The sequence below is a fragment of the Labrus mixtus genome, chromosome 2, assembly GCF_963584025.1.
Source record: "Labrus mixtus chromosome 2, fLabMix1.1, whole genome shotgun sequence".
Taxonomy (NCBI): domain Eukaryota; kingdom Metazoa; phylum Chordata; class Actinopteri; order Labriformes; family Labridae; genus Labrus; species Labrus mixtus.
Window position 1 is genome coordinate 25,891,931 of NC_083613.1, and position 25,637 is coordinate 25,917,567.

Genomic DNA, 25,637 nt, shown 5'->3' on the forward strand with positions numbered 1-25,637 from the left:
AGCACGTTCGAGGTAAATTCAGTTGTTTTGGCTTTTTGCAGAATATTTGTTTAATTTGCTGCGCGTTTCCTCTGCATTTGTTTCCTTTGGCTTTTGAAAGTGCAGCATTTCTGAATATTTGCTTTGCGTTTTTCTTAATGCAAGTTATTTTAGCCACCGTACACCACAGCCATTGTTCTGAAAAATGTATGTTTCAATAGAATTTGGCAAACTTTGTTATATTTCTATTATCAGCAAAATGCATAGTGTGTTGAACCCACCTTTTGTGTTTTAGGCAAAATTGGCTTATCACCATCTTTTCTAGCATAATATGTCATCTGATTGATTGAAGGTATCATTTATCAATGATGAACACTTTCATGATTTTGAAAGGCTTTATTCACATCTAGCCCATATTTCATGTTCAGACAAATATCACACATCTAAACCTAAAACATGAAAACAACAACAAACAAATGGTTTGAATATATTTGTATTCAAAGTAAAAATTGAAAGAACATTCTTGAACTATGGACCAAGTACTGCTGTATGATCTTGCCTTAGCTGTTTAACTTTTTCACTACTTCAAGAGCCCCCCCATGACTCAGATCAACAGCTGTCTGTTTTGGTAGGAACCTAGCCAAATGTGGCAGGAAAGAAAGTAGGCAGTCTTCAGGACAGTGACCTGGGCCCCCTTGAATTGTCCCAATGAAAATATAGACAGACATAGCATGTACAGTACAGTTTCAGTTTTAAGATTACCCCAAACCACCTTTTCCTTGATTTAACCCCACTCTTTGAATCTAAATATGTCCCTAAAATAATGCACAAGTCATTTTAACAGTATGCCATAAGGCAGAGTATTTCTTAAGTGTTAAAGTAAAATCATTTTTTCCCCAAGTAATATTTTGATTAGAAGGCCTGTTTAATCATTGACAAACAAAGAAGCTCTCAATCCCACATTTTCAATGAAAGCTGCACATAAGCACTATAACCATAAATGATCATAATATATACAATGATGTCTTTCCACTAAAGGCTCTCCTTTTTTCCACTTCAGATGAGATGAAGCTGGATTTGCCAAGGAGGTCACTCACATATTTAAATAGACACACTATTTTCCATCACAGTTGGGTTCATGTATGTGTATGGGACATCCAGATTCTCGTTTCTGACTTTGATGATTAGACTTTGTATTTCAATGTCTCCTTGAAACTCCTTAATCAGCTTGCAGGGAATCTTCTCAAAGAAGTGCTCGTCCGGATAGTGGCCAAGGGGGACCTGATGACACCAATGATACATTTATAAGTTGTTTTTTTTGTTCCCATCTAATTTTAAATGATAACAAACATAGGCTATAGATTATTTGATAAATATTGTACAGCTACAAGAAGTTATCAGAATTTTTTTCGTAAGCTCGATTTTCCTTCTATTACAGTCTGCTGTGCTGCCATGACATCCATGTAATTTTTCTTCAAAGAAATATGAACCTACTTGAAACATCTCAGGTATACGTTTGATTCATGTAAACTTTTGAAGAGGTCATTGCACTTACAAAGTCAGGGGATTGCTTGCAGAGAAGATACATGATGGCCATCCCCTGAACTGTCACATTGACATCAGAGAACGTCTCCAGCATGGTGGCCTCACTTGTTGTCCCCTTGGTGGTTGGTGGAGGAAGTTGCAGGGACATGGGCGTGTTAGGCATCCAGGCAACATAGTCATACTGCAATGAATGAATGAATGATTGAAAGGTTCCTGATTATTACTTTTTTGAAGCAAAGCACTATGAACATGCTAATAAATAAAATGTCTAAGTCAGGTAGCAAAATGTCATTTGTATGTTTTTAGTTCTAAGAGCAGCGCCATGCCAGGCTTATCGACAGTCTGCCCTTGACTTTATGAAATAATTCAGTATGAACCCAAGCAGTCAACGAAGGTGTTTTTTCCACATTTATCTCCTGCATTGTCGTACGTTTTTATGCTCCAACGTTTAGTTAAAGTGTCTTTATGGAAGGGAAGGAAAACATCAATTGTTTAAAATAGTGAAGGATTGGTTTAAAACAATGGACCTGGTGAGGTTTGGCTTCAATCTCTTTGCTTCAGAGAAAAATGCTAATTCTAATCAAACCATTCAAAAACATGGTACAGAAATAAAACATCATTAAACAGATTTACCTGTCCAGAATTCACAGCTGAGTGCTGTACCGAGCAGGTAAAGATCACCATGGTGACAAACTTCACCAACGCAGCCACGGTGGAAAAGCCCTGGGGAATTCCTGTGAATCAGGGAGAATAAACTGCATGATATAAAGATGTCTATATAAGTTAGTTAAAGTAATGTACATATTTATGAAGATAAAGGTAAGAGTTTTTATGAAAGCACACCTGTGTTTGCGTTGGAAAGGAATCCCTCTACAAAAATGTCTGAAATCCACTTCTGCAGTTCAGAGTCTCTCTCGACGTCAGCATCACTCTTGTAGTAGCAGTTGAGGATTCCCTTCACAAACCTTGAAGAAACATGGGGAAGTTTCATCAAGAATACTTTGGGATGAATTATACATTTTAATAAACCTGCATTAGTAAGACACTAATTTGAAGGACCATAAAAATAATTTAAGCCATATTTGTCCTTTTCCTGTTCTTTTAAGACTATTTTGTACGATATGAGTTACAACCTAAATGCAAGCCATACTTGCACTGTTTTACTGTTGATGTTGTCTTTCTATGTGATCCTGCTGTACAACAAATTTCCACTTGTGGGACAATAAAGATAATCTGAATTCTTAATTTTGCTCCAACACTAGTAGCAAACAAAATGCAAAATTGAAATTAAATACTTGTGGATGATATCCCAAAGCTTGAGTCCATCATCTCTGTAGTAGTAGTTGGGTACAGCCTCCATCCCACGCTCAGCGATGTCATCTGGTATGCAGAGGGAGCTGTAGGTCATTGAGGCCATTGATCTCTTCAGGATTGTGAACATACCCTCTCCACCACAAGCTGCGTACTAGAAACCAGTATACATTGAATACTGTTTAATACAGTTACTGGACATGTTATTGATGCTTAAAAAAAACATTGTTAAGGCTACTGAGCGTGCAGTGTTGGTCTTTTCCTACCTTTGTGAAAGTACCATCCTTAGAAATGAGCCGATTTCGAGCCATGAGGTTGATCTGCAGGCTGTAGCGAGTGTGGGGGACGAGCAGCTGAGGGAAAGATTAAACTATGTTACACTCAGTAAAATTATTTCTTGGAAACAAGATAAATATTTCATATTTTTATAATACTTATAAACATTGACTGCACAGTGCACATTTGAACAACATGGTTCATCAACTTTGGAAGATTCAAAATCAGCAATTTTGAAAAAACGACAGTAAGTTTAGTGTTCCATCTTGCGTGTCACCTTGTACAGTGGATGCACCATGGGCACATTTCGCAGTAGAGATACAGTAAAAACTTCAGCCAGCAGATGCGTGCGCAGCAGGTGAACATTGAGTTGATGGAAGTTGAAATCTGCACTTCTCACAAAAATCTTGGCCATCAACCAGTCGTACTCAGAATCAGTAGGACAAAAGATGGGATTGTCGTCTCCAGGAGTCTGCTTCAGCTACATAGGAAGAAAGTGAGATGTATGTAATTCCAATCATTCAATCCATTAACATCACTGATTAAACATGATGAACAACCATCTGAAGTCTGTATGTTTGCCCGTTCATTGGAAATTGTACAGTGAAGTATAGAGACTGCAGTATACCTGCTAGTTAGTGCTATAAAGCCATAAAGTCATACTTGAATTTAAGACGCACAAAGACTACACTATGGTTCCCAAAGATATACTGTACTTATATAGTTGCTATACCCATTAAACAAAACAATGTTTGGAGACAGTTCAGTGAACGAACTGAACGAGAGCTCCGACATGAATCACGTTCACTGAACGAACTGAGAGGAAGGGCGGAGCTCTCGTTCAGTGAACGAACTGAACGAGAGCTCCGACATGAATCACGTTCACTGAACGAACTGAGAGGAAGGGCGGAGCTCTCGTTCAGTGAACGAACTGAACGTGTACTGAACGTACTGAACAGAACGGTCGGGGAAAATAAATGTGATTGTTTTAGCAGCTTTCAGTTTGCAAACTGTAACTTTATCCAACTAAATTCTCAGCTCATTGGTTTATTATTCACCACCGGCTATTCTCAGTACGATCGCGAGCAGAACTAAATGTTCGGCCGTGTTTCAGCTTATTAAATTCTGATTCACAGACAGAGCTGCGGAGAAGTACTGAACGATTCGGTGAACGAATCTTTTGAACGAATCACTTTACTGAACTGATTCTACTGATTCAGTACACTAAAGAACACTTAGAACTGCTTTCCCCATCACTACTCCTGGCTGCTTTTGCGCCCTCGGTGTCTTCCTTACGTCATAGGTCCGCCTTGCGAATTAAATTGACCAATCACAATTCGTTGTGTACAATGGACAGCACACTCATCCAATAACATTTTGGATTGCCGACACAACGTCCTCTTCACCTAAGGACTGCGTCTTGATGTGCCTGCGCAGTTCACCTTCAGTGAGTGATTAATAATTGTACTTTTGTAATTCTCTACAGAAAATGTGTTTATGGTTACAGAAGATTTCCTCTGTAAGCAGTTTACATCCTCAGCTAACATAATATGATTATTGAATGTTAGAAACAGTAAAGTTAATAAATCCACAGAATGAAGCCATGCAGTCACAGTAACCTCTGCACATCTCTGCTAGGTAAGAAATCACAGTTAATGTGCATAACAATGTGCGTTTAGTGTGAATAGTATTGTCTTGTGTGTCTAACGGTGAAGTTTAACAACCAAATTGATATTTATTAGCATGCTAATCGCTAATAGCTAATCATGAGTGAAACTGATGTTAATTAGCCACATGCAAGGTGAACTCTGGTTAGAAGCTTGTCCAGTTGCTTTTGTATTAAACCTGCAGCTAGTAATTCATATAATGTAATCTAACCCCCTCCAGTCCCCATACACTATTTTTTCATGTGAGCCTCAGATAAAATGAACATTAAAAATTTACATAAATCTCACATAAAGAACAGTAACAGCATCAAAGGACACTGAATTACTGTATGTTTACATGTTTGGTCTTACTGTCCTGCAAAGTCTTGGAGTGTAGTTGTCAAATTAGAAATAAAAAGTTCCTCAGCAGGGAAAATCAGTGTATTCATGTTTTAAATAACACAAAATGTTCCTGCAGGCTTTCATTTGTGAACTTTAGCTTTAAAATCATGTCTGTATTAATGTCAGGATACCTGATTTGTCCACATGTCAATGTCCACACACCACTGTATCTTTGGTGAACTCTAGGGATCTGTGTTGAGTCCAAATGTCCTTTATATTCATCAGTTTATTCAACTGTTTTACTTTATTTTTCCTATATTCCCTACTGAATAGAGGCTTGACAAATCACTATATGTATTAACGGTGTGTGTGCCTTTTCTGTCATTCATACAGTTTCCCTGTCCTTGCAACCACATTATCAAAGGTCATCATTGCTCCTTTATAGTTGGATAGAGCTTTTTGGCAGTGGGGTAAGTAATACACAGTTTACCTCTATATTTTAATTTGGTGAGCTCAGATCCTGCACAGAACACAGACATTTGATATAAAGGCAGACTAAAAATAAAAAGTAGATAAAGTAATTTTTTGAGCAAGATTTTGGGCACCACAGACCACTCCAACAGCTTTAGTCATCTTGGCATTGATTTTCCAATTCTCCGGACTAAAGGGATGAAAACCCTCTATGGAAAATAGCAATACAAGGATACTATCATAGGGTGAGATTTGGGGAGAAAAGAAGAAGAAGCCATCCTTCACCATATCCTCAACAAATAAACTCAGCTGTGGTTTGTGTTATAAACAAGAGAACAGTACAGGCTTGGATGCACCTTTACATGAGAGGTTTGCAGGCCACTGCATTTATTTTTTTATTGCTATTTGGAAGAGAGCAGGGTCATTGTAAATCAATAAAAAGATATAAGGGTAATAATTTAATCTTGTGTAACAGTTCTGTCACAGTGGAAGTGGTCTTGATGTCAGTCATAAACTACAGCTTTTGCAGTCATCGCAATGAACTTGAACTTTGATGTATAGAGTCACATATTAGACAGTTCTCTCCGTTACCATCATCAAAACACAAAAAGAGGAAACATCTCTTTTTTATTTAGAATGTTGTTTCCCACTCCTGTAGTATTCAGAGATTTGTAGAATCAGTGCCAAGGCACATTGAAGCTGGTCTGGCTGCCTGTTGTAGCACAACACCTCACTAAGACACTTAATGTTGAGACTGTCTTTTTTACCTGCCTGTATATGTGTTTATGATTTACTTAAGAATAGAATAGTTCAAATATTCAGGAAATGTTTTGTGATTAAAGAAAGAGAGGCTTTTTGACTTTGAATTAAGGTTTTCAAGTACTTATTACTCAGGGTATTAATTTCTTATTTTTTGTCCATTGAAATTATTTCAGGGGAAGAGCTGAGGTTTGATCCATTGGAAAATGACACAAAGATATGACTCACGCTGGAGAAGAAAAGTTAGGATTCCAGAAAATACTTGCAAAAGATACAGAAAAAAGGTGAGAAAATGTTTTTGTTTTTTTGTTTTTTGTGGTTATATGGTCAACTGTTATTTGAGGTCTTCTCTCAGCTACATTTCAGTAGTTTATTTGCCTTTTGCAGCATAATACTATGTAAGAATATACAAATTTTGTGCTTTGTTTGAAATTACAGTTTTGTCAAGAATATACACAAACATGCCATTTTTTCTGAGTGACTCTAAACTATTGCACTGGGAACACAACAGCCCATAAGTATGTTGTAAGTTGAATATCTTATACCTTAGTAACCTTATGATTCCTCTGTTTTCAGCAGGACACACAAAGAGTGGAGAACTCAGGTAACAACTGCTCTAACAAAAATACATTTTCTAAATACACAGACATATGACGTTTTGTGAAAGTCAACAAAATAGGCTGTAAATTATTGATATGATTCAGAAGCAAACAATCAGTGAGTTGGTAAAGTATGACCACATACCCCTTCTATTGCATGTTAAGCAAACTGCAACTGAGTTAAGATGGACAGAATTTCTATGAAAAATAAACACGTACAGACTAGTAAGCCACAAACTCATGAATATTGCCTTTGAACACTTGGTGTACATTTAAAAATTGTGTAAAATGTTTTATATGATTTTTGTTTTGTGTCTAGAATCAACAAACTGGAGGCCAGATGGTTGCTGCACAGAAGGACTAGAGTGCCATGCTACTCCTCAATCTGCTGACTTTGCCCTTGAGGAACATCCATCAATCAGGAATTTGTGTGACAACAACAACCAAACATTTTCCCAATGCTCTCAACACACAAAAGAGACACATCACACTGGCCTTAATGAAGAATCAGAGAGTGAAGATCCTTTTCACATAGATACATTTGGTCACCCCCTACATGAGTTTGTTGAGGAGGGAACTTAAGATCATAACCAGTCATCTGATGATGACCTGTCCTTTGATGAAGACTTATTATGTGAAGACAGTGCAGGGCTAATTTCAGAGGGAGGAACAACACTCCAAAACACTCCAAAAACTGGAGAACAGCCACTTTACAGAAATGCGCCAGTTTCTGTTGCAGAGAGCCTTCTCCTCATTATGACATTTGAAAACAGACACAAAATAACAAGAAAAGCTCTAAGTGACTTGCTCCCACCAATCACCCTGCATTGCCCATCTGACATCCAGACTGAATGTCTTCAGAATTTAAAGAAATTAAAACAGTTTTTTGATGAGTTTTCTGCCTCCTCTCTGCTTATGCACAAATATTGTGGTGCATGCCTTATGATAGTTGAGAGTACAGACACCCAGTGTAAATCCTGTGAAGCAAATGTGCTGATTGAGAGTTCAAATTCCTTTTTCATTGAGGTTCCAATTGAAGCACAGTTGAAATCAATGTTTGCCAAGGAAGGTTTTGAGGATAAACTTAAGTTCAGGTTTAAGAGACAGAAAAAGTGCAATGACAGCATTGAGGAAATATATGATGGAGAGGTCTATCAGAAATTAACAGCTTGCAATGGGCCTCTAAGTGACCCCAGAAACATTTCTTTAACATGGAACACAGATGGCATACCCATTTTCAAGTCCTCAAAGTTTTCTGTTTGGCCCTTTTATTGCATCGTAAATGAGTTAAGCTTTGTGGAACGCACAAAATGAGAAAACATGCTATTTTCAGGTCTTTGGTTTGGCGACTCAAAGCCATCAATGTTGACATTCCTTGAACCACTTGGTGACACTCTGAACAAAATTGAAAAGGATGGAATTTCTGTTAAGTTTGCAGGGACTCAAATACCTTTCATCTGCAAAGTTTTCACCATTGCTGGAACATGTGATTTGCCAGCAAAAGCATTAGTACTTAACTCCGTTCAATTCAATGGCCAGTTTGGATGTCTAAAGTGTGAGCAACCTGGACAAACAGTAAAGACAGGGGAGAAGGGTCATGTCCATGCCTTTCCTTTTCAGGAGGCAGATCCAAAAGGCCCCCCTCGTACCCACAAGGGGTTTGTTGACAACGCAAAAATGGCATATGATTCCAAACGCACTGTAAATGGTGTGAAAGGCCCTACTTATCTCAGCAGATTGAACAGCTATGATTTGGTATTGGGTACTGGCATAGATTACATGCATTGTGTCCTACTCGGAGTCATGCGTTTGTTAATGTTTCTGTGGTTTTCCACAGAGTTTTCCTGATGTGCGTTTAGTATGGTCAGTTCAATCAGGGAAGTAGACGAACGGATGAAAGAAATTTGTCCAACATTTTGGTTTAGATTCCCTCGCTCTGTGTCTTCTCACAGAATGTTCTTTAAAGCATCAGAGTATCGGTCAATTTTGTTGTTTTTTGGGCCAGTTGTATTCAGAGGTATTCTTGCAGGCCTTTACTACAGCCACTTTCTGCTTCTTAGTGAGGCTATCTTCATTCTTCTTATGGAGTCAGTAACCCAGACACAAATAGATCATGCTGAAAAACTTCTGTGGAATTTCTGTTCTGAAATGAGTAGCCTTTATGGTGAACGGTACATTACAGCTAATTTGCACTTGCTTGTTCACTTAGCAGTTAGTGTGAGGGCTCTTGGACCTCTTTGGACCCACTCTTGCTTTCATTTTGAGGACAAAAATGGATTCCTACTTCGTCTTATACATGGGACCCAGAATATACCTGTCCAACTGGTGAATGCAGTAAAGATAATACAGTGTCTCCCTAGCATTACACAAAATATAAATCTGAACCCTGAAGCTGCAGAGTTCTTGGCCAGAATGACAGGTGACAGCGTTTACCAAGCAAGTCATGCCTGCAATGTGGGCATGATTGGGGCATCATACAGCCTGTCTCTTGAAGCTAATGATATGTCTCTAATGGAACAGTTTCTTGGTCACAGCCTATGTAATAATGTTGTTAAGGCATATAACAGAGCTCAAATCGGAAAAAAAGTGTTTACACTTCAAAGCAGTATGTCAAAGCCAAACGAAGAAACAATTGTACAGTGTTATTTTCTGATGGGATGCAAATCAAATATGGCCAGACTGAATCGTTGTGTTCTTACAAAGAAACCAGTGAAAGTCTAAAGGAGATAAAGCTTGCATTTGTGAATGAATTCGCAGTTGCAGGCATAAGTCTTCTACAGGATACCCTGACAGGTGGGACATGTTTTCATAGTGTGACCTTGCTAGAGGTTCCTGTTAGAAGGACAGTAGTTGCACTTGAAAGTATTTTGGGCAAGTTGATGTGCATGGATTTGTCCTCAATGCCTGGAATTGTGTCTGTTGCACATTTCCCTAACAGACTTGCAAGGGAATGAACATATTGTGAAGTCAAAGAAGAGATATTATTTTGAACAGCTGATCCTGCAACTGGTTCACATTTCTTATTGAGAAATGTAAGTTAAAGGACAAATAATGTAGTTTGTATTGTTATGGCATACCGAGACAAATTAAAATGAGCTCCATTTTTTACATATGCAAAACTATTGTCAAACAGGAAGGTTTTTGGACCCATAAGACGATGCAAGCATCTGAATGAAATGTTCAACTTACTTTGTATCAGTTATTGTGTGAATGTTCGGACATTATACAGCTCATAAAGCTGAAAAGGCTGTATTCTTATCATTACAGCTGGATTACACAAATTTAAAAAAAAAAGACTGAACCTGCAAGTGTACAAGTTTTGAATGATGATAAACTACATTTTCTATGTGAATGTGTTATTGAAGTGCAGACGTCCTTATTGTCAAACTATTTGTGCACAGATACCCAATTCAATTTTTTTTTTTGCTTTTATCACCATAATGGAATTTTTCATCAGGCCAATACCAAAAGCGAACAACTTGGTTTAAAATACCTTGGAAGTGTTTTTTGGAAAGGACCAACATGTAAAATCAATTAAAATGAGTATGGTGTATCTGAGCAACTGGTCACGTGTTTATAATCCTGTCTATTAAGAATTGACCTAGTTTTGGCCCATTTTCATAACCTATTATGTGTCAGTGTCTGCCTACAGCTTACTGCTCCCCAAGTCTCCATGTGTCTGTAGCTCATATTGTTAATATTCATAGGCCAATAGGTAGAAAGCTCATTCTGAAAAAGTAAAGCAGTTTGATAATGGTGAAGTGTCTGACATATCTGGAAATTAGGTCAGCTCTGTTTCTTATTAAGAATGTGCAAAACGACAGTTTGTAGTAATTATATTTGAGACCGTTAATGTTCTTTGAGTTACCCGGAAATCCTAAATCTAAGACACGATCCCCCACAGTGGAATGTGTACAATGGGGCCCCTGTGTCCAGAGAGTTGCCCAGGGACATCTGGACAAGAGATTGTATCTGTGACCTGTGTTGTCCTTTGAGTTTATGACATACATATATCTAAGACAGAAACCCCCGCAGTTGTAGTAAGAGGGGTTGTTTTGGTGTCACGGAACAGGATCAGTTGGGGCCTTCTGCAGTGGACGAGTTCAGTGTGACCATCCCTCCATCACCTCAGAGCGAGTTTTGTTTTTCACACATTGGGGAGCTGATTCTGTCTGCAAATTTGGCTCCACTGTCAAAGAACTGAAGTGCAATGATGTGTTGATGTTTGGAGTAATTCTCCGTCTAAATTGGGGTTTATTGAGTTAAAAAGTATATAAATAAAGGGGAATAAAAGAAAAGAGAATAAGAGATAAATAAAAGAAAAGAGAATAAAGTTGAAAGGTAATGTTAGCATAAGCGCAACAAGTAACTAGAGAACAGTTAGCTAAAAAACTATGCAAGTTTAACAAGGACAGGGCCCATATCCTTTTAACAGTAAGTCATGTGTAAATTAGACACTGAAGTGAAAGTTGGCTTTAAGAAGCAGTCAAATTGAGTAAAAATAAAAGTAAAACAAAGGGGATCCCTGGCCAGGGAAATTGGAGAAATTAAACATATAATGTAGGAAATACAGAGATTAAATAAAGATGAGAAATAAAGAAGAGAAGTAAAAGATGAAAAGTGAAGAGAAGAAATAAAGATAAAAGAGTTTTGAGAAAAGTGGAAAATGAAAGTGCTGAATAAAGGAAAATGTGTGCATTGAAGCATGCAATGTGAAGTAATCTGTTAAAAGACAATTTGTTAAAAGTTTGGCCAAAGTAAAAAAAAGTTAAAAGGGAAAATTATAAATGAGTCGACTTTAAAATTTGAACTGAGGCGCGGGTGTTCTTGGAATGTGTGTGCGCTCGCTCTATACAGCCTGAAGTGTGTGTGTGTGTGGCTGCTGAATGGTCTCTGTCTCTGTCTGTGTCTTGTCTCTTGTCTCTTGTGCTGTGATTTGGATGTGTTTGAGAGGTCTGTGTGGTGTGAAGATGTGTGTTTGATCCGGAAATGTTCTTGTTTGTGTGGGATTGATAAATAGAATAGATGTATTATTAAATAGGCATATATAGCAGGAGATTGGTTAAAGAGAGATTTTAGCAACTCATAAGGGGACATTTTTGCTTCATCAGTGTTAAAAAACCCATGAGCCTTTGTTTCAGAGGACGTTTATTTAATCTGATCTTCATCAGTGTTAAAAAAAACCCATGAGCCTTTGTTTCAAAGAACGTTTCTATATTCGATTTGATAAAAATATGAGCCCCTCAGAGGATGTTTATTTAATCTGATAAATACACATGAGCCTAATAAAGGATGTTTATACATAACATAAGTATATATAGTATCTGTTTTGTTTGATTGCAGTTTGAAAATGAGGGACAGAAATTGTTAGAAGCTGCAAGAGAAAAAAGAGACAGAAGTATGCAAGCAATAAAGAAAAATGATAAGGAAGCAGGAAAGTTAATGGAGAAGGTTAACACACCCTTCTCACATACTGCATCAGCAAAGAAGCCCCCGCCTTATGAGAAGGAAGTGAAGTTTACTGATGTTTATCCTCAGCTCCCAGTGATTAGACAGGAGGGCAACTATCACATCACAGATGAGAGTGATAGTGATGGAGACTCAGAGCGAGAAGGTCTTTCATATCTTCACCCGCTAGCAGCCAGTACAGGGGTGGAAGATGATGGATGCAGTGCTTTAAGAGAGATTGAGAGGACTATAAATAGATGCCTTGTGAACATATGTGAATCTACCAGTCCAGAAACCAAGCAATTATTGGAAAAGCAATTACAGGAACTGCAAAAAACACAGAGAAAAATACAGAAGAAGAAGTCTCAAAAGTCTGACACTTTGGGGTATGTATTACATCCAAGAAAAGGAAAGAGACTTGATAAAATGTGTCCAGTAATTGTGCAAGGTCAAAATTTAGAGTATAAGCCTTGGCAAAGTACAGATATGTCAAACATACTTGAAAAGTTACCCACTCTTCAGGATGGAGCACATCCTTGGATTTCAAAGTTAGAAGAGGTTTTGGTGGGAACACAGCCTGCCATGGGAGACATTAAGAGAATCTTGGCTAGTCTCATTGGGGTCCCAGCGATGGAGGAAATCCTGCAGGCGGCAGGCCTTAATAGATATGTGGCAACTGCAGTATATGATCCAGAATTGTTGGCTGCAAGTAGAGGTCGAATATGGAGAGCATTGAGAGATGCATTTCTAACAAACGTACACCCTGATAATATTCTCATTGAATCATTGGGTCCGCAGGAAAACCCAAGAGCTTATGTGTCAAGGGCTCATCAAGTGTGGAGAAATGTCACAGGAAATTACCCGGATTTGAATCAAATGGAGCAATCAATTTTGAGAGCTAAGATACAGAAGGGGTTGCCCCTACCAGTGTGGAGGAAGCTGGCAGAGGTGGTTGGTCTTGGAAGCATGGCAAAAGGTGTGTATACAGATCACATAGCACATTACATTGAGCTATGTCGGAAAAAGGAGAATGACCAGAAAGAACAGGACCAGGAGACTCTTAGAAAACTTAACCAACTACAGCTGGTGGACAATAAGAAAGAGAAGAAACAAGCTGTGGTTATGCAAAGTCAGCCTCAACCAAATCAATTACTACCACAATCGCAGTATGACCAGATCCAGTTTCAGCTACCTCAACTGTTATCCATGATCCCCACTGCACAGTCAGTTTTTGACCAACCACAGATAGGAAATTTAGAAAGAGGTAGAGGAGGAAATTTCCAACAGTCTTCAGGAATGTGTCAGAATTGTGGACAGCTAAGCCACTTTGCTTGTGAATGTTACAGAACAGAGGAGGTTTCAGAGGAGTATAGATAGATGCTGAGGTTGGAGAGGACTTTTCTGTTGTTTACAGGAAAGGTCAAGGAGTTAGATTTATGTTGAAGGAATTGTAAGGTAGAATAGTGAAGGTTCAGGAAGTAGAGAGATAAGTGAATGCTCAGATAAATTAAATTGTTAGACCTGCTAGGTCTGATGATTTAGGAAGCACATGGTTTAGCCCATGTGCAAGGGGGGAGTTAGGAGAAATATTATAAAAGTATGGTTTTTGGGTACTGTATTTGCTTGAGCAGATTGATTGTGTCATAGGCAGGTGTACTATTTGTCTAAAAAAACAATGTTAGGACGCCTATAGGTCCTATGTGTGAGTTAGTTGTGGATTTTGTTGATATGATAAGACCGGTAGGAGGTAAAAGATATATGCTAGTTGTTGTGGATAGATTTTCAAGATGGGTTGAAGCCTGTCCAACCAAGCGGAAAGATGCTCAGTCTGCTGCCAAGTTTTTAAGTTTTTGTGTTGTGAGGTCATAAGCAGGTGAGGACACCCAGACTGCATATCTTCAGATAATGGGAAAGAGTTTGTGTATAAAACAGTAAGACTAATTTTGGAAAATTTTGAAAAATTGGAAATTAAATAACGTCTAGGAGTTGTTTATCATCTGCAAATCCAAGGTGTTTGTGAAAAAATGAATGATGTGTTAAAAAATATATTGTTAAAATCTGCCAACACATAGGTCTGAATTGGATAAAGGTGTTTCTGTTGGTGTTAATGGTGTTTTGATTAAAGCCACTTAGAGGTTAAAGTTTTAAATTTAACTGGAGCGACTGTTATACTTTGATCCCTGATGCTACTGACAATATGACTAGTGTCATAGATGCGTTGAAACTTATAAGGAATTAATTTGGTCCATCAGAAGGAGCAGGATGGTCTGATAATGCTTGGATGCAATAACAAGTGGGACCAGTAGGAGCTATAGTGTTTTAGATTCTGGTGGCTACTGAGTTGTAATGACCTGAGCAAAGATGAGGAGGTCATAGAGATTGGACAAGAGCTTGTAGAGAAATATCCATTTTGAATATTTGACTTCATCATTGAATTGCTATTATTTTGAATAGGAAGTGAATGGATAAAAGGGGGGAAATTATTTTATAATTTTGTTGACATATTAGATGGAAAAAAAGATACAGAGGGATTTATGGATGTCTACTTTTGTTACCTTATAAATCAGAATATACTGTCAATAGCCTTAAAAAAATCGATTTTCGCTATGTTTTTTGCACTGTCCCCATCTGACAGCATCTGAGTATATCTTAGCTGGTGACAACTCACGGACCTGGCCCACATCCTCTTCACTGCCTCCTGCTCCATAGCCTTACTTGAACCCCAAAAGTTTCTTGCACAGTCGTGCTTTTCTCTCCAGATGTCAATCTCCTCCTCCGTAATCTTTCCCTCATGCCTGGCAGCTTCTTTAAGGGCACAAGCGTGACAATAGGAGGATAGGACCTCAAAGTCGATCACCAGTCCCGTAAATATGTCAATGCACACCCCAATCCCATAGTGTGATGTGAACCCTCTTTTCTGCCAAGTGCCATCAAAAGACACACTGATGTTAATCACAGCATCTGCATCCTCCCTCAGCAACTCTGCCACATCTGCATCAACATCTGCATAGGCCTGCCTGACCTGCTCCCTGGTCCTGTGTAGTGAATCCAGACCTCTCTCAATTTATGCAACTAAAATGAAATGTGCATTGTATCAATAACTGTTCATTTGGTTTGGTTTTATTGATACAGCAGTGTTTCCCACAGAATGATGCGATACCAGGGCGGTGGAGTACGTGCTGGGGGGTGGGGGGCGGATCGACATATATATATATTTTTTTTTTACTCATATCTTAGGATATATTTTAATATTAGGTTTGTATTTATATGAAATGTGTTTTTCCCCTCTGAATTAATTTTGTTTTTGCAACAAACAACTTTAATCTGCTTAATTTATCCACGCACCCGCACAGACACGACTACCCCTCCCGTTTGGAAAATGTCCAGCACAGCATTAATAGCAAGCAGCTGTACATTAACTTTTTCTCTGAAGCTGATGTGATTCTGCACTCTTTCGTTTAGCTGTGACTTATCTCTCCGCAGTTTTTTAAAACGGGAGTTTTGCTCCTCGCGGATCCGTCCTCGCGCACGCCTGCACTCTCTCGAGCGCACTATCCCCGCTCTCTCTTGCTCTCTCGCACAAGCAGCAATGTTATGAATGAATAAATAAATAAATACCCGCCAGGTATCGTCTATGTGTGGGAAACACTGGGTGGTAACAGCCATGCTCATTAGGGTATTTCTGACATTAGAAATTCTACAGACTGCTTCAACTTTTCTGACACAACCCTCTTTCCATAGCCTACCTGTCACTCTTTTGTTATGCCTCTGATAAGTTTTAAGGTGAAGGGCAGGGATCCCCAACACCTTGCTGATTTTTCTGAGAGCCGCATATCCCAGACCTAACTCATGTGCCAAGAGGACCATTCGCACATTCACATCAAACGCAACATCCTTCCTGGACTCATCTTGAAGTCGCGTAGATACTACTAGTACTTGTCACTCTCGCACAGACGGCACTCGAGCAATAAACTGCTACAGAACCCGTGATTCTGTGGATCTATATTTATTTTCAGCCCTGACCCAGCACAATTCGGACAAATTAAATCACAAAGCAGCTCATTCAATCGGGCAACATGAACAAGCAGCCACTGCTGTGTGGCTTGCGCGTCACTTTCATCTATTTCTAAATCACCCCCCCGGTTTCCCATCGACAGCTTACGTTCAGAAGCGCTTCCTGAGGGCATTTCGCGGGGTAACGCATCACAAACTTTCCTTTTACATCTCCTTGCAAGTGACAACTGTTGTTTTCTTTTCAATGATTTACCGAAAGACATTTTCATTCATTCCTCAAAGGTCCCGCGGAAAGATAAACAAGGAAATGTCAAAGCATACCACGTGATGCGTCTGAACGAATCACGTTATCAGAAACCAAACACAAGCCAATGAGATTACATTCTTAGCATTAAACCCCCCTCTGAACTTTCAAGATTGGTTGCTGGTAGAAAGGAAGTGTCCTTATTTGGGTTACATAGCATTGTGCAGGAGAGAGAGAGCTTTACAGAGATATCAGTCATGACGGGCAGCAGAGAACAGCCGTCATACTGCACGTCGCATTAGAATGCTAACTTTCGGGCAAATTGACAAGAAATCTAACACAGCGATCAGACAAAATGTATTAAAATATACACATAAATGTATAATTTGGATATTTTCTTTATGGTAGTTTGAAAGATTACATGTTCAGGGAGTGATCTAGCCCAAAATCTCAAAATTGACCAGTGCATAAAAATTGGATGTTTTAGCCTGCTGTGTTTCGCCTTAATCATGTATATGTTAATCATGTAGTGGAATAATGTGAAAGTATGATACAAAAATGAATATTTTTGATGTTTTTGTATGTGCAAAGATACTGGTTGTTGATTTTTCTTCCCAGGACAATATTTGGGAAACCAATGTGAGGGTGGCTGATTGTCCAGAGATCCTTCCAGCTTAATTGACTTGGAACAACCAAACTTAGGAAAATGGAGGATGGAAATGGACAGCGGACCCTGAATGAGGACATCATGATGAGGGGTTTCGATTGAAATATCATTGAAGGTTTATTACAATGTAACTTGTATTATTCATAAATATTTTGTATGTTTTACTTTATAGTAGATATTTTTAGTAAGACATATTACTTTGGATTAGTATTGGAGATTTGTGTAAGATGCATATAGTGGGACCTCAGGTGTTTTCTTTCTTTATCGATCCTCAGGGAAAGTGGTGTTAGGTAGGGAAAGGTCCATTGGAAGGTGCGATGGGTCGACCAGCCTGACTTTGGATAATTTTTTTATTTTATTTCTGAGGTTTTAAATGTATGCATTTAAATGTCATCCTATAAAGTTTTCAGAACCCTTTTCTTTTAATTGGTTTGGAGTACTATATGTGGTTGCCTGGGGCAGAGGGACTGTGAGAGAGTTTTCCTGTCTAGATTGTTTGATGGATAATAAAGAAAGATAGCTGCCTGATGGGTTTTTCGCTCTCACACTCCAGAACAAATACAAATTTACTATATTGCTAAGGTTAAGCATGGACAGAAGTCATTCTTATGAGGCCAATTAACATCATAATTGTATAATTTTTCTTGTTTTCGAGACTGTTGTCTCGAAGGGGGGAATGAAGTGTCTGACATATCTGGAAATTAGGTCAGCTCTGTTTCTTATTAAGAATGTGCAAAACGACAGTTTGTAGTAATTATATTTGAGACCGGTAATGGTCTTTGAGTTACCCGGAAATCCTAAATCTAAGACACGATCCCCCACAGTGGAATGTGTACAATGGGGCCCCTGTGTCCAGAGAGTTGCCCAGGGACATCTGGACAAGAGATTGTATCTGTGACCTGTGTTGTCCTTTGAGTTTATGACATACATATATCTAAGACAGAAATCCCCGCAGTTGTAGTAAGAGGGGTTGTCCTGAAAACAAACAGATGTCCATATGTTGTTCTCCTGTGGGGTGTGTCCATAAGTACCAGAGTTTCTGTGTGTTCGGGGAGATCACTTTTGGCTGTGTCTCTCCCAGGTCGAACCATGGCGAGCCTGGCGATGCTGTAACTTGTTTGTCAATAAAATGATCATTATGTAAGCAAGTCAGTGTCAACGGCGAATTTCTTCATCAGCAAACATATCAACAACAAGGGAATCCACATCAGTGGTAAATATTTTCTCACATACATGATGTACCTATGTGCTGTGAATATTTAAAAAAGTGCAGATAACAGGATCATGCAAAAATAAATAGATAAAAGAGTATAAGTTAAAAGCCAGTTAGGTTGTCAGACCTATAAAAATAGGGCTTTGTTTTAAAATGTATTGCATTAAAATAGTACATTTTCATGTCACCGATAAATCATGTTTATTAAAGGAGCAGAGAGCTCAAGGCTCTTTTTTTGCTCCATGTGAGATCAACATGACTCAAAAACTGAGTCTGAAAAAAGTGAAGGGAGGTTAGATTGAGTAAATTGAGAGAGCTCTCCAAGTTCTCCAACTGAGCTCAAAAAGAGTCTCAAAACTTGAGAAAAATCCAAGAATCATTTCAGAAATTAATGAGATCTCCTTTGGAACTGAAAGGGAAACTAGGTTGAGATTTTGTGCAGCTATTTTATCTGGAGGCAAGGGTGAGAAGCTGGAGAAATAAGCCATTGTCTCATTTAGCTTTCACATGGATCTCAGTGTTGTCTAGGAGAAATAAATGAAACCTTTTTAAGATCTCTTTTCTAAAATTATTTTCCTCTGGGTGTGTAGTGGGAGCCATAGTGTTGCAAGTCTTTGTGCGTCTTATCTAGTGATTTTCTACAACTCAGCACCTAAATAAATGTTGTGGGTGTATTTTCTGATGTTTTCCATACTTGAATTTAACACAATATAATAGCAGGAGCGCCAGCCAACACCAACGACACAAACCCGTAAATATGTTCAGTGACTCCTTCTGCAGCCAGAAACATCCCTCATCAATCGAAGTGGTCATGAAGAGACAAAATACCTAGAGATAAATCTTTTCCTATTTTTTTTCCTATGTTGGGTTTTTTAATATGACAAGTAAAGGGGATTGGCCATGTTTATAAGATAAACCCAAGTGGTCAATCATGGAACTGCAGTTAAATTCTCAGCCAGGTAAGTTTCAGCTTGGACAAAAAAAGAAACTTGCAGTTCCAAGAGGAAATAATAGCAGCTATATAGAACTAGCTGCTATTTTAGGAATATATGCGCCCAACCGTTTAAATAATAATTTACAAATTCTCTACTGCTTTACAGCTCTTCAGTCACTCTCACCTGAATAGCGATTGGCATCAGCTTGTCATCTGGTGTTCTTTGGAGCAGGACGAGGGGAGCCATCATGTACTGCTTCTTCCCATTGATGGTGTTTGCTTCCACTCCATCCAAAAGCTTGTAGTCACACAGGTATATGTTTTCATTCTGTTTGAAATTTTAGTCAGGAAAATAATTTATTTTACTCATACATTGTGAAGTACAAATATGGATTGGAAATGTAAGTGCGACTTACAGGTCCATAATTATCATGTCATCAGGGAACTGTATCTTCTAATACTAAGACCCATAAAAGGCATAACAATCACCTTTAATTCCTCTTCCAGGGTATGTGGACCATGGATGAAGACCATGCTTTCAGTGACTGGAAAGTTCTTCGGTATGGCTGTACAGCGTCGGATCAGCATGGGGTTGATGCCATTTAGAAACTGGTAGGCGAAAAGTTCATCCTCCTTCCAATGTTTCTGGACATAGCCTGGAAAAGGAAGGGGGCTTTTTATTCAGTTTCAAATTAACTGTTAAATTGTGACAGACTGCAGGTGATATAGAAAATTAGAAAACAATGTGTTTCACATAATTCAAAAACATAAGAAATGAATACAGTTAGTGGTTTTCTATTTAAAAAAAATATATATACATTAGGTACCTTGTAGAATTTTTCGAAAGAAATCCAAAGACAGTCTTTGGTCAGTTTTTTTTCGGTAAAATCTGAAGTTTATCTCAGGAATAAAGACAATAGGAAGACTAATTCCACACAGCAGAAGTGGCTCCAATTCATCACCAAATGTGATGTTTCAGGCCCTAGCCCTTCATTAGACATGAAAAAGTGAGGAGACAACTCCATTTTATTGCAGAAGTCATGGATCCATACTAGTATGATTTCTAAGAGGACTTTTCCCCCCGTTCTATCAATTGGAACCTGTTAATGCCCATTGTGGGTGGTCTTGATGAAAGACAAATCATACTACCTGTAGTCCAAACCTTCAATTTATTATCAACTTTTGTGAGAACCCTGATCAAAGGTGATGTTTAAACATCAAGTTGGTCTCGGCTGGCGGGTCAACTTTTTTTTAACATAGGTGGGCGGACCATTGGCGACCTGTAACTCTATGAAGTGCAAGCTTGATAATAGAGCAATACCTGATATGTCAGTGATTTTGCAGCAGAATGCCCGGTAGATACTATCCATGTCAGTCCACTTCTCTGTGCAATCACCCAGACCATCCAGTTTCAGCTCAATCAACCTAGGAAATATATGCAAAAAGACATATATTTAATAGTGTCGCTAAATAGGTAGCAAGGAATGTACATAGTTGTATTTGTTAATAGATTGCTGTTAGAATTTATGGACTTCACCCTCGAGTTGTAGTGAAGAGAGACTCTATATTCTTGGTGAAGGAGAAATGGACCTCCAAAGGCAGAGACCCAGTGTTTTCTGCCTTAATGCAATGGGGGATTCCCTGTTTATACACATGCCATCTGGGACAAACAGAGAAGATCAGATTTAGAAACATTTACAAGTTGAGATAATCTTGTTTCTGGAGTTTTCTTTTAGAGGAAGCGTGCTATACTGGACATACAGTGTATACAGTTTCTTCATTAATTGATGTGTTTTATTAATATATATAATAGATTCAGATACAACCTGACAGGTCTCACAATTGCACAAGGTTATGAATTAATGGTTATGAAAATAATTATATTTATTCAAAGGTTGAATTGCTTTACATGCATGTATTTTTAAAATCAAACGCTCTCAGTGCTCACTGATAGTCTTCCTTTCGCTCCGTTAGCTCCTTTTCCCGACTGTACTTGCCAAGAGGATGGGTGTCTTCATAGACCAAAAGAGCTTAGAGAGAAAAACACAATAATAGTAATAATAGATTGAATGTATAGGGTCTTTCAAGGGACCCAAAGACACTTTACGTGGTGGATGGACCAAACAAAAATCAAAACAAAAGTAAAACTTAGACAGGTAGCAAAGGATGTTAGACAGATGGAAAGGCCAAGTTAAGGCTAGTTGGTGCTTAATTTTTTTTGAATGAGCATGGAGAGTGTGTTCCAAAGGGTAGGGGCTGTTAAACTGAAGGCATTTAGACAGATAGATATATAGACGGATGGATGGATGGATGGATGGATAGATAGATATATAGATAGATAGATATTTAAATGTTGTCAGTGGTAAGTGAACAGTACAAACCTTTTCCATCCCTGAAACGGTGCACCTCACTGTCAGTGATCCAGCGGTAGATAGGAAAGTTGAAAGTTTGTCCTTCAGGGGATTTCACTTCCACCTTGTTAGGAAACCAGGCGTCTTCAGGGAAAACTTTGACCGGATGTTTGTCCAGTTCTATCAGGAGCAGCTTTCCAATGGAGTTAGTGCAGGACAGGGTGAAAGTAGACTCCTTGAGTAATGACAGAAATGGTGTGACGTGATCCAGACATGAGGTTAGATAAAATGTATTTGAATACCAAAAACTTAGCTAACACCCACCTGTAATTGGCATACAAATACTGAAAACATAATATTGGACAACTCAAACGTTTGCACAAAATATTTTAATATAACTCATTGTTAGGATTTATTGACATTTGGTCACATTTGTGAGCATTGCCTGAAGAATTACATTGATAAAATTCGGTGTCAGCTTTCGTGATAAATTTACAACAACAGCACTATAGTTGTATGGAATGTTTCTTCACAAAGGCAAAGGTACAGAAGCATTTTTACACTTAGACATAGTGTACTGAATCCCCACAAGGGGGCAGTATTGGCCAAGTAAATGAGAGAAAATGGACAGGCATTATAGAGGATGGCTCAGCAAAGACGGGATTACATTTAGAGAAACATTGCATAGACAAGAACACAGGAAGACAGTGCGCTGATTATCTTAAAGTATGCACTGATGCAAACAAAACAAAGAATGACAGAGTATGGGATTTCATTCATCAATCCGGATTTCAGCAAAATGTCTATCAAATGAATTAATGATGATTTATCTGTCGTCACAGCTGGGAACTATTGGGATTTACTTAGCTTTAATTTGGATAAGGACAGATTTGCAAAGGAAGTAGCAACAAAGTCCAAAGTAAATATGGCAGTAGGCCTAAGTCACAGAAAAGAAGAAATCAATGGCATAATTGCCTAATTTCCCCTTGTGGGATTAATTAATAAAGTAGCCTATATATTTTATAATTAAAAATAAGTAAGGAAAAAATGGCAGGAGGATTGGAATAGGGAAAATAAAGGCAGGCATTATAACAACATTCAAAGGAAATAAGGAGTAATAAGGTAAACAAGCAGAAATAAACAGGGAGAGTCAAAGTAACAAGAATGCATTTCGGACATAGGCCTACACCTGAAAAATAGAGAAGGTCATTGGTAAACATCCCCGTATATTTGACACGAGACAGTTGAGCATGTAATCACGCAATATCCACAGACCCACTGTAGACGAGGAGCTGGTATACTGCTATTAGGAAGGAAACTTTATTTTAGTCAAGCTAAACGTTACACATAGAGAAGAATATTTTACACTTACTGCTCCAGTGTTGAAGGCTAAAGGCCCTGAGATGTTCAGGAGGCAGGTTTGATTGCTCTCCCCATCTGTCCCCACCAGCTTAATGTAGATATTGTTGAAGGTGTTGGCATGGAGGAGATTGCCAGTGGAGACAGTCACGTCATAATTTGTCATTTTCACCCTCAAGAGCAGAAGAATCCCTGAGGAGGAAGCGAATAATTACTATTTTTTCAGCACTGGTTATTTTAACTGTGAAACAAAAACGTTAAAATACTCAGAAGACCTGATATTGAGTTTGTGTTTGTCGTCTATCTGTATCAGTCCAATTGTTTCCAACTTGAATCATGTTGTAAAGCATGTCTCTTACCTTAAATGAAGCCTAGAAGTTCCTGCAGCCATGAACTGCTCCTTACACCAAAGTAATCATCCTCTTTTATACATACAGATCGGTGGGCGTATCAAGTCTTAAGTAATAGTCAACTAACCTCCCTAACTGCACTGCAGAGTAAAACTGCCTCTCTGTGTGCTAGTGTTGTTTTCTAGTTACATGATCCATTATGAACTCATTTGGGAATAGTTTGACCCTTCTATGCCAGTTGGCCTCAATGCAAAAAGCATCTGGTTCAAAACCACGGTGCCGATAGCCACGCGCAGTTGGAATAAAGAGCGATTTCTGGTTAGCAGGAAAACAATTTTACCTATGACTTCAAAAGAAATATTCTGTTATTGAAGTCTGTGAATATTATTTGGACATTATACATTTAAAAATATAACCAGGGATAAAATCAGCCCGGGGCCCATCACTCCTCACTCATCATCTTAGTATGGACAGAATAGCGTTCAGTCAGTATGAGAGTGCAGCAGATAAAGAAAGCTTCTCTCTTCATTAAGATTGAAATAAAGAGCAATGGCACTTATCCCCAGCCCGTTTTATTACAGAAGACCTAAACGTCTTTAGCTAAGGTGAATTCATGCTGCTGCTCCTGCTTGGTCTGCTTGCAAACTTTCACCTCACAACCTCACCTTTACATGTTTTAAAAACAACCTGTATATATTCAGAGACACAGAACAGATCTTGCAGAGATCTGCTATTGAAGAATAACAACCCTCTGCAAGTTGATTATTCTTTCATGGGAAACTACAAGGGCTAAATTATGTTTTTTTCAGAACAGATTCCTTTGTTGAATTGACAGTGAGCATCAAGTTGAAGCAGGTAAATTCTAGAGAAAGTCTCTGTCAGTAACTGGCCATACTGCTTTTTTCGGTTATGTGAAAACAAACATGGGTAAAACATTTGTTGTATTTGTTTCACTGAAAATAATCTACATTTATAAATAATAACTCCAGGATCTCTTTGGCCTACAATTGAGCAATGCATTTTATTGTCAAATTACGGGTTCAAAAGGTACATCTTTTTAAAAATCAGGAGAAGACAAACCAGTATATTTCATAGCTATAAATATAAAAGTTTAAAGCAGTAATAATCATATTAAGTGATATATACACAAGGTACCAAACTCTTTCACATGCTGATTTTTTCCTTTCACTATAAGACTGATGTTCAAGTCCTGTTGGAAAACAAAAGTCAAAGCTGACTTTTCATTGTTTTTGGCCCAAACCATTATCTTTTTTAAACCTAACAAAAAGGTGATGTTTGTGTTTGAGTCATTCTGTGTAGGTTTCTTATGGGACCCGAACCTAGTATACTGATTGAAAGTCTAGTGTTTAACTCACTTTCCTCCCCAATCTATTTACTGAAGAGGCTTTAAAGCTTTTTACTGAAAGAAGTGTTTGTTTGACCTTCGACTTTTTTGATTGGACAGGTGATGAAATTAGGAAATATGGGAAAGTGAGAACCAAAGGACAGAATCACACCTGGGCCAGTGCGGTAAGGAATCGGCCTCCTATTATGTGGCATGTGTTCTAGATTTGATGCGTTTTATACAACAGTAAAAAACCACTGACCTGAATAAAGATAAAAATCAAATATAGTGGGTGCCGGTGGCCTAGCAGTAGGTCATGCCCTATGTAAGGAGGCTTTAGTACTCTAAGCTGGCAACCAGCAGGTTCAACTCTGTCCCGAGGAATGTTATTCCACATTATCTCTACTTAATTTCCTACTCTATCCACTGTCCTCTCAAATAAAGGCATAAAATCCCCCACAAAAAAAAATAAAAAATTTTTACCTTCATGACTCTTCACGGTGGCGCACATGACATGAATGAAGATAAAATGAAAAGTAGGGAACTGGTCAAAGAAAAAGTTAACAGCAAAATAAAAGAAGAAGAAAAGGAGGGTCGGATAATCTCGGACAGCAGTGGAAAAAAAGTTGAAGTGTGAAGCGTGATCAGAGTTGAAACTTACACCAAATTGCAGGGAATAATGACTCTGAAAATATTTATGGCAACTTCCTGTTTTGTTAAAGTAACAAAGAGCTTTAAAGTAAAGCCATGGAGTAAATTCTACGAAAGTTCTTTTTAATCAGTT

At 38.3% G+C, this 25,637-nt stretch overlaps 1 protein-coding gene and 2 long non-coding RNA genes across 4 annotated transcripts; 2 read left to right on the forward strand and 1 right to left on the reverse strand.

Annotated features, from left to right (window-relative positions):
• Nucleotides 1-525: 525 nt before the first annotated feature.
• Nucleotides 526-23,346, reverse strand: LOC132990456 (polyunsaturated fatty acid lipoxygenase ALOX15B-like). Its single transcript, XM_061058767.1, has 14 exons — nucleotides 23,172-23,346; nucleotides 21,830-22,034; nucleotides 21,397-21,478; nucleotides 20,986-21,108; nucleotides 20,770-20,873; nucleotides 19,938-20,104; nucleotides 19,633-19,776; nucleotides 3,389-3,592; nucleotides 3,102-3,188; nucleotides 2,820-2,989; nucleotides 2,368-2,489; nucleotides 2,158-2,258; nucleotides 1,535-1,705; nucleotides 526-1,260 (listed from the first exon to the last, which is right to left on the reverse strand). The coding sequence occupies exons 1-14, from the start codon at nucleotides 23,322-23,324 to the stop codon at nucleotides 1,081-1,083; spliced, it is 2,013 nt and encodes a 670-aa protein (XP_060914750.1). The 5' UTR covers nucleotides 23,325-23,346; the 3' UTR covers nucleotides 526-1,080.
• On the forward strand, nucleotides 4,428-7,571 carry LOC132954671 (uncharacterized). 2 transcript variants are annotated; one of them, XR_009665827.1, is made up of 5 exons: nucleotides 4,428-4,558; nucleotides 5,493-5,569; nucleotides 6,506-6,613; nucleotides 6,909-6,933; nucleotides 7,248-7,571. It is a non-coding gene; the product is annotated as an uncharacterized LOC132954671 (long non-coding RNA). The 2 variants fall into 2 exon arrangements; XR_009665816.1 differs by having other exon boundaries at nucleotides 4,435-4,558; nucleotides 6,906-6,933.
• Nucleotides 10,813-18,449, forward strand: LOC132990435 (uncharacterized). The gene is made up of 2 exons (XR_009676060.1): nucleotides 10,813-10,968; nucleotides 18,263-18,449. It is a non-coding gene; the product is annotated as an uncharacterized LOC132990435 (long non-coding RNA).
• Nucleotides 23,347-25,637: the final 2,291 nt, after the last annotated feature.

Excerpts from the sequence above, each read along its gene's own strand:
- LOC132990456 (XM_061058767.1), bottom strand. The coding sequence starts at position 23,324 with ATGACAAATTATGACGTGACTGTCTCCACTGGCAATCTCCTCCATGCC. Across the intron at positions 19,777-19,937 it reads CCCTGGAAGAGGAATTAAAG|AATGAAAACATATACCTGTG; the intron begins GTGATTGTTATG and ends AATTTCAAACAG. Across the intron at positions 1,261-1,534 it reads GCAAGCAATCCCCTGACTTT|GTCCCCCTTGGCCACTATCC; the intron begins GTAAGTGCAATG and ends TGGTGTCATCAG.